General features: G+C 39.9%; 1 protein-coding gene across 1 annotated transcript in view; it reads left to right on the top strand.

Annotated features, from left to right (window-relative positions):
* Window positions 1–14,522, top strand: part of Rpn11 (regulatory particle non-ATPase 11) — a 148,685-nt gene extending 134,163 nt beyond the window's left edge. Inside the window, exon 6 of the mRNA XM_067151185.2 lies at window positions 14,105–14,522. Within this exon, the coding sequence (XP_067007286.1) occupies window positions 14,105–14,266 (162 nt within the window). The 3' untranslated portion in view covers window positions 14,267–14,522. The remainder of the gene's footprint in view (window positions 1–14,104) is intronic.
* The last annotated feature ends 257 nt before the right edge of the window (window positions 14,523–14,779 follow it).

Raw genomic sequence — 14,779 nt, 5'->3', positions numbered from 1 at the left:
GAAAAATAAAAGGGACCAAGGTAAACCGCCCACAAGGCAGAATTCATAACAGGCACATCAATACAAATCATCAATCCCATCACAACATCAACAAGCTTAGCATTGCCATGGCAACAACCAACAATGGGTCAAGGGAAGGAAGGGGCCAATCACAGGCCGCAAAACAACAATAGGCGAATGCTATCAAAGGACAAGAGAAAACCGGGCGGAGAAAACCACCCAAAAACCAAGAAAAGAAAAATTTAATTTAAAAATAAAATTAAACAGAGAAGAGAGAAAAGAAGAAAGAACCGGAACAGAATATTCACGTAACCCCCACATCCCTGGAGTGACTCGCTTGGTTAATTATTCCAGTTAAATAATAGCTTTGACCACAAAACTTTTAGGCCTAGAAAACCATTAATAAACATCAAGTTTTCAAATTACGATTTCGAAGAATCCAAAAAAAAAATTTGTTCACATAGCACGCAAGTCCCTAGTTAACTGACGTAAATTACACATGCTATAAGTTCCATTTAACAAGCCCAAAAAAATTCGAAATTCCACAAGGCAAGACTTAGTTCTTAGATGACACCAAATTACATCGTGTCGCACACACTTTCTTCACATAGGGGAAATTTTCAGGTTTTTCACAATAAATCAGTAAAAGTTTAATTGGAACAACACTTACAGTTTCATCCAGATGAAGTTGTGAGGACGCTTCGGAAGTACATTCTACTTGCGTATTTTGAAGAAATGCATAAAATACAATTTCCAGGCGAGGAATATTAAACAAAAATAACTTGCAGTTTTCACCAGGGCAAAGCCCTACCAATGTAACCTTAACCAGGCTCGAACATTTTTGGAGAAATCATCTCGCTAGGGAGAGAGAAGCCCCACACGTCCATCTCCTTCTTCTCACAAAACAACAATGGCGTTTTTTTCCCGAGATTCCACAGTCCACTGCCGCAGCGATCACATGTACACAGAGGGAGAGCCACCGAGTGGTAACGTAGTTCGCGAGGTAGTACATACCTACGCCACTAGAGTGCAGGAGAATACAGTAAGGCACAGACAGGACGTGCACACAGTCAGCTGGACAACAAATAACCTTTTCAGCGGAGAAGTTTCCAGCTTATAAGTTTTGAAAAGAAGGAATAACGAAGCGGCGAACCACTTTTAAGAACACAGTTTTTCTACAGCCATGTGGCTAGTTCAAAAATATTTACCGAGAGGGAAAATTGTTACGCAGGTAACACAGTGCTGACTCCACAATTAAAATTTTTCAGTACTCCTTACTCCGTAATGGATAATGCAGTCTCCAGCTACAGTAAGTGCTCCGTAAACAATAGTAAACTCATCGCACGCGGGTACATGTACGAATATATATAGGCTTGCTCCACGTGGCATAGTGCCTGCCAACGTCTACTGGTAGCAACGTTACTACCAAAACATCTTCAAGTGTCACTCGGACAACGCAAGCTCATTCAAATTTGGACTTCTGGATTGGTTACTGAGCGGCCTGTACGCAAATAAGTAAACACTCGCGTTCATCCACATTGATAAATAACAATCTTCAGCCTATACTTCCCAGCTGTACCCCGGGTTTCCAATTCACTTTTTGCAACACTTTCAATCAACTTCAACCATCTTTCCTGATGTAGTCCCTGTTTCCTAGCTTGCACAGTCTTCACTGCTAGACCCTCTGTACAGACTCTTACCCAAATTAAAAGTTATACAAATATAAGGATATACATATTCAGTATTCCCTAATTACAAATCCTTCTTATAAAACTATGTTCTTAGAACCGTCTGAAGATGTATATAATAAGTCTTTGGATATAATAAAAACTAAATTTTCGATTGAGCTCTCAATGAGTGTTGTTGACCGCTGTCACCGGCTGGGGCGCCGAAGCCGGACATCTGCACAAGTGGTTGCGCAAGGAAATCGCCCGATTATAATTAAATTCCTGCGCTATCATGATCGTGATCGTGTGTGGCGAGCCAAGCGTGCACTGAAGGGGAGTGGACTTCTTATCACAGAGTCCCTCACAAGTGTGAGGAAAAGTATATTAAATCGTGCTAGGGACTTTTGGGGACCAAGAAACTGTTGGACTCAGGACGGGAGAATATGTGTTTTGAAAGATAACACAAAGTTTCAAATATGCACGATTGCGCAACTAAATGCCTTAGCTGTGTAGGATGAACGAGTGGACTGTTAAATTTTATTATGTGTGTTTTCAGTAGTTTACGTTTGTGTGTGAGTGAGTGTGTGTATGTAATAGTCAGTGGATGTATTCAGTGCTGTTCTCAGGTAAGCTCATCTTATTTCATGTACCTACTATTAGTTTTCCTGTTATGTTGGTAGACGAATCTATCCCTTGTGTCAATGACCCGCATTCCTCGCCTCCTCTCTTAACTCAACCCTCACCCCTCCCATACTCTGAAGCAACGGGATCCATTCTGAGGCGACAGCTGATGAATCACCCGAGAGCTCTCTCGTGTTGTCACCTAAATTCACTATCCATTGCAGCTCACCTAGAAGAACTACAGGCAATTTTCGAAAATAATAAGGTTTGAGGGGGCAGGCAGATCTACTAAAGCGTTATTAGCAATTTTAAAAAGAGGGTGTGATACTCGTATAGGTTTGGCCATTAAAATTTTTGTCGCAGGGGGCCTTGGAAGATGTTTGTAATTTTTACAATTACGATTAAGGTAAGAAATAAGTAGTTCACTAGTATTAAAGTAATGAGATGGTTGGGTTTATTGTAAAGTTTAATTAAGTGAGGGGCGGCTTCCGTGTTTAGGGAGTAATATATTAGGTCGATTGATGTAAGGTCCATAAGCTGGTTACGTGGAGATTTGCCGTCATGTGCTGTAAATCTCGACGGATACTCGCTCTTACGACATGATCATACTGACAGACGAGGTGGTGGAGTAGCCTTTTACTACAGGAATGATTTAAAATGCAAGATTATCTGCACCTCAGACCCAAGCCTTCCCCTGCGACCTGAGTATATGTTTGTTGAACTCGACTGTAATAAGAAAATATTAATAGGAATTGTATATAAGCCACCTAATATTAGACAAATGGGGGAATTCGAAGCAGCTTTAACTGATCTTATCTCGGTCTACGAAGATGTCATAGTCATGGGGGATTTTAATACTGACTTGTTAAAATAAACTAGTGAATCGGATAAGTTGTGTCACATATTCCATGCTCTGAACATGGAAATCCTACCGCTTAACGCTACGAATCATGTCTACTACCCTGACCACTCGACTCACACTTTAATTGACCTTATAATTTCAAATCAACCCCAGAAAGTCGTTAAGCACGGACAGATCCCAGCTCCTGGGATTTCAACTCACGACTTATTGTACTTATGTTACTCTATCAGAGGACCGAAGTATAAAGCACGCTACGTTATTTTAAGAGACATAAAACATATTGAATTAGATGACCTACGTAATGACGCATATAACTTACCGTAGGATGACATACGTAATTTATTGACATTGACTCAAAAGTCAACAGATTCAACTCATTAGTGCTGAACTTGTATGACAAACATGCTCCGGAGAGGCAGGTAAGATTTACCCGCCCCCCTTCTCCCTGGCTGACGACCGAGATAAGATCTGTTATGGCCAGCCGTGACCGTTGGTACAGACAATTCAGACGAACACGTGACAAAGATGACTTTGAGCAATACAGGATACTTAGAAACAAAGTTAAACAGCTAATTAGAAACAGTAAATGCCGCTACTTTCAACAGTTAGCGAGAAATAATAATTTAAACCAAACCTGGAAGAAGTTACAATCTCTGGGCATAGGCAAAGCCGTAGAAGAGCACATTCCCACCATATCTCTAGATACCTTAAATGATTACTTTTCTCAGCCTAAAGTCGGACCAGTTCCATTACCAGCTAATCCCACAAACTTAGCACGCTCTTCCAAGTGCGACCAGTTCTCTTTCCACACCGTTAACGCAAATGATGTTAAACGTGTGCTGTACTCTATCACTTCCGATGCGACAGGTAATGACGGTATCTCTATAAAATTAATTAAAAACATCATCGGGGCTGTACTACCAATACTGACTCACATATTCAACTACTGCCTGACCAATGGAGTATTCCCTAACGTTTGGAAAGACGCACTAATAAGGCCTATCCCGAAAAACAATACCTTGGATTCTCCATCAGATTACCGCCCTGTGTCCATCCTGCCACCCCTCGCAAAAGCACTCGAACGTCTGATTCATGCACAAATCACTGTATACCTGACCCAAAATTCCCTCCTTGACCCTTTTCAATCCGGCTTTAAAAAAGGACATAGTACCGCGACAGCATTACTGCGAGTTACGGACGACATCAGACAAGCGATAGACCAACGATATGTGACTGTAGCAACACTACTAGACCTAAGCAGCGCCTTTGACACAGTTAGCCCTGGGTTACTATTGCTGAAACTCCGTAGTCTCAACTTTAATATGACATCTCTTAAATTTTTTAGCTCCTACCTCACTGACCGTCGGCAACGAGTATCAGTAGGAACAATGTACTCAGGATGGCACAACAAATCCATAGGTGTCCCGCAGGGGTCGGTTTTGGGCCCACTTTTATTTGTTGTTAGTGTGAACGACATAGGGGACGCATTGAAATATAGCAAGTACCATATCTATGCAGATGATCTTCAGATTTATTATCACTCATATCCACAAGACATAGACGTAGCCATTGACAGAGTAAATTTTGACTTACAACGACTGAATGACTATGCAAAAAATAACAGCTTGTTAATAAATCCTAACAAAACTCAGGCTATTATATTTGGTACCAAAATAAACCTCAACTTGTTAAAAAGTAGACATGTACCCCCAATTATTTTAAATAACATTGTCGTGCCCTATTGTACGTCAGTAAGAAACTTAGGTGTTATAATGACTGAGACCCTCAACTGGACTGAACAAGTGACAAATACATGCCGTAAAGTGCAGAAATCCCTTTTTCCTCTCAAACGCTACTCTACTATATTTCCAAAAAATCTTAAAATACAACTGGTAAAATCCCTAATCTTACCAATTCTAGACTACTGCGACACTGTACATACGGACATATCTCTAGACAGTAACAAGATGCTTGAACGGAGTTTGAACACCTGTATTCGATTCATATTTTAAGCTGCGATATGGTTCTCACATTTCACCTTATTACAGGGAGTTGTCATGGCTTCGTGTTCATGAGCGTCGCAGTCTCCACATGTTGTCTCTTCTGCATGGAGTTCTAAACACAGGTGTACCGAATTATCTCTCTTCAAAATTTAATTACCTCTCCTCCTATCATAACCACGATACACGATCTGGCTCCTGTTTAACAATATCTCAGTCACTCCAGGACCTACAACCGCTCCTTTGTAGTCACTGTCGCGAGGCTGTGGAATACCCTACCTGCTACCATTAGGGATTTGCGTTCTCGTAGGAGATTTAAGATGGATTGCCGAAATCACTTTCTGAATACCTCTAGCTGACTTTTCGATGTGTGTAGTGTGAATGAGTGCGTGAATGAGCATATATTCATAATAATTAGAAATATATTTGCCAGTTATAGGTTTTTTTTGTGTGTTTCCGTCTCTTATTATCACTAGTGTTAGTTTTATATTTATTATCATGTACACTTAGATTGTAGTGTTGTACATTCTATAATAGTTTTTTATTACAATCTCCAAATTTTCTATTAGTACCATATTATTTTAAAAGATCTGTTGCATTTAAATATTATATGTACGTTAATCATTTTAAATATTGTGGTTAAGTGTAAGAGAGGGCCTTGAGCCCTAACTTCGCCACGAATAAAGACGAATTACTTACTTACTTACTTACTTACTTACTTACTTACTTACAAATTCACATGATATTCACTACTGTATATTAGAACTTATTTTACGGAAATTTCCTAATCTAAAATCTGGAATCGTCATTTACAAACATTTCCTAACCTAAAATTGGGCATTGTACTTGTGTACAGTTACACTGTAAATTTTATTCTTGTTGTGGGGAAGTTGAATATCATTCATCCAGCATGTATTTACGCATATGAGGGAACATTGCAGGATTTACGATCCTGGAATTGGAGGTTAACTGAGTCAAGGTGAAAAGTTATTCCATTTAACTACTTCAGATATATGATACAGGAAAAGTACTATTTATCTGACTGACAAATGTAAAAACTACAGTTCAGTTAACTGTAGTACCGGCAAGCTTTGATGAATGAACAGTTTACCTATTTCTGTAGCGGCAAAGTCTACTCTTGTACGCATTTTGGTTTCTTTGTTTAGTATTACTGTTCTGCTAACAGATGGCGTGACATGTCTTGTCTTGTGATTACAGATGCTTCTCAGTCATTTTTCATCCATAGAAATAATCTTCTTGTGTAAGTTTCCTTGGAAACAAATTAGTGACTCACTGCTATACAAACCAAAACATATTTTGTAATGGCGCTGTACTTATTATTGCTACTGCTCTTATTTTGAGGCTGTAATTACGTGTATTAGGAAGTTAAATGTGTACCTTTGTTGTTGTAATTTCCATCTACAATATTTTTGTTTTAGTTAGATTGTATGTAGCAAAGCTGCTGTAATAACATTTACAACATTAATTTGTGAACCTACGTGGGTTAGAACATGGCTCGTGGAAGACCGTCGGCTGAAAGACTGCGTGTTTGGATGGACAAAGGTGGTGGTTCTAATTTTGAAGACATAGAACATGATTTTGTGAGCAAAGAAGATGGTGAAAAAGGAAATATTAGAGAAATATCATCTGATACAGTTAGTGAACAATGCTCAATTACCTGCCACCAGTACATGGTCCAAAATACATTTTTTGTTATCAATCAAACAAGTATTATTGCGTAGGCTTTAATCTTTCACACAATTTATGTATGTACACTGACTGACAGAGCAAATGCAACACCAAGAAGGAGTGGTCAGAACTTTATGCCAATTGCAGGGTAGACTGACGTCACTGAGGTATGCTCATGATGTGAAATGCGCCGCTGTGCTGCGCACGTAGCGAACGATAAATGGGACACGGCGTTGGCGAATGGCCCACTTTGTACCGTGATTTCTCAGCCAACAGTCATTGTAGAACGTGTTGTCATGTGCCACAGGACACGTGTATAGCTAAGAATGCCAGGCCGCCGTCAACGGAGGCATTTCCAGCAGACAGACGACTTTACGAGGGGTATGGTGATCGGGCTGAGAAGGGCAGGTTGGTCGCTTCGTCAAATCGCAGCCGATACCCATAGGGATGTGTCCACGGTGCAGCGCCTGTGGCGAAGATGGTTGGCGCAGGGACATGTGGCACGTGCGAGGGGTCCAGGCGTAGCCCGAGTGACGTCAGCACGCGAGGATCGGCGCATCCACCGCCAAGCGGTGGCAGCCCCGCACGCCACGTCAACCGCCATTCTTCAGCGTATGCAAGACACCCTGGCTGTTCCAATATCGACCAGAACAATTTCCCGTCGATTGGTTGAAGGAGGCCTGCACTCCCGGCGTCCGCTCAGAAGACTACCATTGACTCCACAGCATAGACGTGCACGCCTGGCATGGTGCCGGGCTAGAGCGACTTGGATGAGGGAATGGCGGATGGCGGAACGTCGTGTTCTCCGATGAGTCACGCTTCTGTTCTGTCAGTGATAGTCACCGCAGACGAGTGTGGCGTCGGCGTGGAGAAAGGTCAAATCCGGCAGTAACTGTGGAGCGCCCTACCGCTAGACAACGCGGCGGCATGGTTTGGGGCGCTATTGCGTATGATTCCACGTCACCTCTAGTGCGTATTCAAGGCACGTTAAATGCCCACCGCTACGTGCTGCATGTGCTGCGGCCGGTGGCACTCCCGTACCTTCAGGGGCTGCCCACTGCTCTGTTTCAGCAGGATAATGCCCGCCCACACACTGCTCGCATCTCCCAACAGGCTCTACGAGGTGTACAGATGCTTCCGTGCCCAGCGTACTCTCCGGATCTCTCACCAATCGAACACGTGTGGGATCTCATTGGACGCCGTTTGCAAACTCTGCCCCAGCCTCGTACGGACGACCAACTGTGGCAAATGGTTGACAGAGAATGGAGAACCATCCCTCAGGACACCATCCGCACTCTTATTGACTCTGTATCTCGACGTGTTTCTGCGTGCATCGCCGCTCGCGGAGGTCCTACATCCTACTGAGTCGATGCCGTGCGCATTGTGTAACCTGCATATCGGTTTGAAATAAACATCAATTATTCGTCCGTGCCGTCTCTGTTTTTTCCCCAACTTTCATCCCTTTCGAACCACTCCTCCTTGGTGTTGCATTTGCTCTGTCAGTCAGTGTATATATGCATCATTTTGTAAGTATTTGATTTTGTGTTTCATGTTTCCTCTTGTATTTTAGGTTGTTAGAATTTTGATATTGGTCATGAAATAATAATTCCACCATTATTTTTTTAATCAAGCTTCACAAAAAAGTTTATGCTACCAACTGAATCTGTGGTTTATTAGCTTTTCAATGATATGCGACAGTGCCATGGAATATTGTTCACAATAGGATGAAAGAAAGAATCCACTTGGTAGGTTAATATCACACAAAATGGCTGCCAGTACAGAATTTAACATTGCTAGTTCTAGGGTTAATTTAGTAGACCCTGCACATAACCAATTTACATAAGAAGGGGAAAAAAAATTTATAGTGATTTGGAGAAGATCTGTGGTTTTTTTTTTTTTTTTTTTTTTTTTTTATGTAACAAGAACATGAGGCAGGACAATACATCTGATCATATGCAGAAGACTGTAGAAGTCATCCTACAATTCTGGCATTTGTAGATCTGGAAAAGTCATATTGTGGCATTGACTGGACCCAGTTTATTAATGTTTAAAAAATAATGGAATCCTATGGAGAGAGAGAGAGACTCAGTCCGTGCATAAATTAAACCTCACTGATAGTTCCCGTTCGAGGGCATTGCCCCAGCGGACATACAACGTAGCGCGACAACAATGTGGGTATGTAAACGCAGACATGTAGGGAAAGGGATTAGTGTGGCAGCCGTGTCGTGCTGAGGTGCTTGCGTTAAATGTGGCCACGTGTACTATGGCAAAGTTATTACAAAATGCATCCAAACCGGACCAATATGCTATTGTTCTGTTCTTGGCTGCCGAAGGACAAACACCGGTGGACATCCATCAGAGAATGAAGACTGTGTATAGGGCAGCATGTCGAAAACCACCCTTGTGGAATGGTGCACCAAGTGGGAGACACTTGGTCCTGATCTCTCCCCATGAGATTATCAAGCCTTCGGTCTCCTCAAAAAGGCCTTGAAGTGTCGACGCTTCCTGTCGGACGAGGTTGTGCAGCAGACGGTTACGGACTTATTCACGCAGGACACAGTGTTTTACCAGATGGAGATTTTCAACCTGGTGTGTCAGCGGTATGTGTGCCTCAATGCTCGCGGCGAATTTGCTGGATTGGCATCCTGTTTCAAGACTGTGCGGCCGTCAAACAGAAACTTTTTGATCACCCCTTATAATCTAGATTATAAATGAGAAGCCACAATCCAGAAAGGAGTACGTCAAATTTGGAAAAAGCATGTCAGTTCTAGAAGAAAAATTTAAAATCCTATATTTTTTCAGTGCTAATGACATTGTAACTAAGATTGAAGTTTTTGAATAATATGAAAACTGTGGGAAACAAAGCACAAATAAAAATTAATAATATTTGATGGAGAAAAATATACCAGACAGACTGAGGCATTCCAAATAAAAAGACAAGGGGATTGATGAAAACTTCATTTACTTGGAAAATAATAGCTTATGAGAACCAAACATGGACTTAAACACTGTGTTATTTACTATGTGAATATTGACATCAGTATTACATACAAGGTGTAATTTATACAAAACTTGTGGCTTTTGGTAACTCCAGAAAGTGATCAAAATCATTGTCTGGAACCTGCTGCATGTTGTCAATGAAGCATTCAAGTATGTCAGTGCACTTATGTGGAGTTACTTCACATATTACAGCCTCAGTGTTTGCCTTCAGGTCGTCAAGGGTACTTGGTACCGTATGGTAACACTGTTCTTTTAACATGCCCCACAGAAACGTGTCATACATTGTGAGGTCTGGGCTTCTGGGGAGATAGGGAAAGGCAGATCCCCTGGAGACATACCTACTTGGCCAATGTGTGGTGGGGCCCTCTCTTGCTGGAAGTCTTGCTGCCCAAAATCTAAACCTCCGAACTCACAAAAAGTCTAAATCGGCATGGAAGTAGTTAAGGACCTGCTGGTAAACAGTAGCATTCGCAGTGATAGTCTCACCATTATCGTTTTCAATGAAATACAGGCCAATGATCCCTTGACTTGTTGATGCCCATAAGGTGGCCTTTTCAGAATGTAGGGGTCTCTGCGGATACTTGTCAAACTTCTCCCAACCAAAAATTTGCTGATCTGCTTGTTTATCTTTCCACTCAGGAGCACACAACACTCGTCTGATACCACCAATTGTCAGGGCTTAGTTTGTCCTCATAGAAGCAGGGTCAGTATATGGGCATAATACCGCAAGCTGGTGTGAAAATTTGGAATTGTCAGTGCATGCAACATGTCTATCCTGTATGAGTGAGAACCAAGCTCCTTAACCATGTGCCACACACCTTTGATATGCGCTGAAAACTCTTCTTTGGTGATTACAGAACTTTCTCAATCACACAATGGACATTTCGTTGCTCCTGGTGGTGCAGGGTCTTCCTGAATGTCCCTCATTATGTGTCTTCACAGGCCCTGTTTAACACAACTTTTCCACCCAGCACAGGATAGTTTTCTTTGGTGGTGCAGGTCTCTGGAAATGGTTCTGGAAGGCAGTTTCCACTAATTTCAGGGAAGATCCACCATTCAGTCCTGTTCTACAGCTTCTGAAATAATGTTCCATGAACATACATATTCCAGGATGCCATACTGTGGCATGTCAGCTGTCACTATGTCACAGTCGCTCACCTCTCCTCTGAAACATAAATAAAAACACAGACCATAAGTTACCTTATATTGTTAAAAGTCATAGACTCTGTTTTGTTTACCTTTTTGAAACACCCTGTGGAAGGAAAATGTAGCTCCTTCCACGCTGGATGTAAGAAGTGAAAGGTCATCTGCAAAGACAAGGCAGTTGGCTGTTAGCTTGTACTTTCTGTAACCGATTCTCTGCCCAGGGCCATCTGTTATTTTGTTCATTCACAGTGACCCCCTCTAGTAGGCAGTTGAAGAGGATTAGGGATAAGACATTCCCTTATCGAACACCTTTGGATGTGATGTTGATCAGAGTCATTTTCACAAGGTTCAGGATCTAGTTGTCTAGTTCCAGTTCTAAGCTATAAATTTGTTTTTTGTTCCATATTGAAGTGCAATTATAAAAAATAAATTGGGCATCAACCTTTTCAATACAATATATCAAGTAAATAATATTACTCTTCCTATCTCCTTTGTGCCCATTGCCTGCTTCCAACAACAGGTCATTGCTTGTTTCCATGACCTGCCTGCTTCCTCCAGCATGTCGGTGTGTGTTCTATATCAGACATTAGATATACTGTACATTTCACTATAGAGATGAGTCTCATAAATAATAATTATCTCCTTTTTAAATTTCTTTTCTTTGTTTATTCATTCCTAATTCTGGCTATCATTTCAAGATTTACTTCATTGCTTGAGGTCCTAACTCTACTTAAAGACATCATATTATGACAAGATGATCACAACCATAATATTTGTTTCATGTATATTTTAATGTTATAATTATTCCTGCAACATTGTCTTTGTCTTGAATATATATGTTTTAGTTATCATATAATCTGTTTAATTTTATTTTGGCTGAAGATGGCCACTAAGTGGCTGAAACTAGTCCCAGGACTGGTGTAATATTATTTACTCGATATATTGTATTGAAAAGTTGGACTCCCTTGTTAATTTATTTCTTATATAGTTCCAGTTCAACAAGTGCGTCAGTCATAAGCATTAAGTCTATGAAGGATGCTACATAGGGTGAGGCACTTTGGTGGTTGTACAGTGGCATCAACGTAGTAAGGTGTCCTGTGAGGGGAAGCGTTATGGCGAAAGTAGAGTTGCATACTGTCATTTAGAAATAAAGTAGACCTCTTAATTTCGGGTAACTATTGAAATGCGATGGAAGAAATAAGATTAAATAAATACAAAGTCAAATACATAATATTTGGAAGTCATTGGAAGTTTCTTGTTACAGTTGGTAGTAGCCTGTTTTAATTTTTCATCAGTAACAGGCATAAAACTTCTGATCGACTTAATATGCTGTGATGGGTGGTCGGTATTGTAATATATTAGCAGGTCACAGCATACCAGTTTTTGTTTTCTTAAGATCAGCATTTGCCTGTTCTCAGATGTCACATATTCCTATCCTGCCAGTCTTCTGCAGATAGACCTCTCCTTTGTTGCTCTCCAGGTTGCCTTTGGTCTCCTTAATAGAGGCCAGCTAAAAAAGCAAACACTGTGGCCATTGCTATTCCTCCAACTGTCGTACTTCTCCGTACCATCTCATTGCTCTATCATCAATCGTATCCATAACTGGTTCTTCGGCATCCCTCTCTTTCTTCCGATCCAAGCGGGTAGTTCTCATACTCCACCATAACACATCCGTTTCCACAGCCTGAATCTTACCCCTTTGTCTCTCATTAAGTGGCCAACACTCCGAGCCATATGTCAGAATGCTCTCAGTCCTTTTGGGTATATTTTATAGATAATAAGATTAACATTACTATCATGACATACTGAACACTTGCTGCTTTTCATTAACTTTTTCACTTGAACACTTCAACTGCTTTTGTTTAGCTTCTTTATTTTTGCATTGTTTGTTTAGACTCTCCTAAGTTTTGCAATATTTAAGTGCTGATCTACTTGAAATCTTATTTTTTGTCCTGGAGGTCATCATCATCATTCTTAATTTTGTTTTCACTGACTTTGCAGGATAGTACTCTAATGTATGTTCGTGCAAATTCACTTTGTGAAGATTTTAAACTACAATTTTAATTGGTCAGAATAACTTTCAGCATAGTTAACTGCATGTTCTGAATTAAAATTTGGAAGGACAGTGTACACAACTTCTTAACATTCACTTTTATTGCACAGTGTTGCTTGAAGACAAAAGTGATGTGATCACTTCATTGATAAGACTATGTGATAACCTGCAATCACGAGTAGGTTTCATAAACATTAATGCTGTTGACCTGTTATGTTGAATTCAAGTGTGGAATGACTGATCAACTGAGAAATTCCTATATTACATGTAATATAAATTATATTTATCCCGTATTGTCAACTTAGAACAGTTTCATATTATCGTTAAAAAGTTCCATCTTTACAATACTTGCCAAGTTTAATCGTAAATTGAAGTTACAGGTACATGTTTCGTCCACCTTGGGGACATCTTCAGCCTTACACAGAATGAACGTTATTTAAATAATGAAAGATGTAGCTGTAACTTTGATTTAAGATTAAACTTGTATTGTAAAGGTGGAACTTTTTAATGATATCACAACTGTTTAAATTCTTAAATTGTATATGCCATACATCTGTCTGGCTGTTTGCTTTTACATGGTTAATGTTGCAGAATTATTGTTAGAAAGTAAGAATAATTCTTTGCACACATATTAAATATTCTGTTATGATACATTTTTAAATTGTGTAAAATATTCAATTATTTGCAACTTAAAACCAAGTTTAAGAAATTGAAATTGATCTTTTGTATAGATTAGTAAGAAAAGAAGTAAACAAGCAAGCATGCAGAGCTAAGCTTAAGGAAAAAAAGTATGCAAATGCTTGAAAATCTGGGTTAAACCATACTGGTCTCAAGTATCATAAATATGAGACAAATATTTCAATTTTACTTGTCCAGCGTTGGTAACGACCTCAATTGAGTTGATAAATAGTATCTCTGATATAAGAACTTCTTTTCTGGTCAGGTAGTATTTTAATTCAGGTGTGTGTGTGTGTGTGTGTGTGTGTGTGTGTGTGTATGTATGTATGTATGGTTGTTGTTGCTACTATTAATAGCTTTTATTTTATTTTTTCCCCTCCGCTTTTAGGCCCTGGAAGATGAGGAAAAAATGACTCCAGAACAGTTGGCCATCAAGAATGTGGGCAAGCAAGATCCCAAACGGCACTTGGAAGAGAAGGTGGACGTGTTGATGACAACAAATATTGTGCAGTGTCTTGGAGCTATGCTCGATACAGTTGTTTTCAAGTGATGTGAATATGTTTAACAAGCACTTACTTGATGCTCTGTGTACTAAACAAACTTATTTATTACAAAAACAATAATTGCTAAATTTTTTGAAAGAGTTCTTTTGGAATATGATGTGTTAGTGATGTATAATACAGTGAAATAATGCTTTTCACTGAATTTTAATATAAGCTTGCAAATGTTCTAATTTGCAGTATGAAAAGTACTACTTGGTGCTTTTCCTATAACATGAAGAAATAAACTCTTATTGTTTGTATGTATCCTTTGCATTTGTAGTTTTTTTTTAATACAAAAATGTCATTGGCATCTATGTATGAGGGTACAGTGCTGTTAAAGTGACAGTTAAATATTTTTAAAAAATTAGAAAGTTGCATCAGTTTCAAAATAATGAAATCTTACAGTACAGTAAAACCTCGTTAATTCGAAGTCGTTGGGACGCGAAAATCGGACTTCGAATTACGTGATTTCGAATTAACCGCCAACTCTTAATTCAGAAATGCCAACCCTTGCCGCATCA

Source organism: Anabrus simplex, chromosome 7 (genome assembly GCF_040414725.1).
Source record: "Anabrus simplex isolate iqAnaSimp1 chromosome 7, ASM4041472v1, whole genome shotgun sequence".
Classification (NCBI taxonomy): Eukaryota; Metazoa; Arthropoda; class Insecta; order Orthoptera; family Tettigoniidae; genus Anabrus; species Anabrus simplex.
The sequence above is the reverse complement of the archived record's forward strand: the minus strand, read 5'-3'. Positions and strand labels throughout refer to the sequence as shown.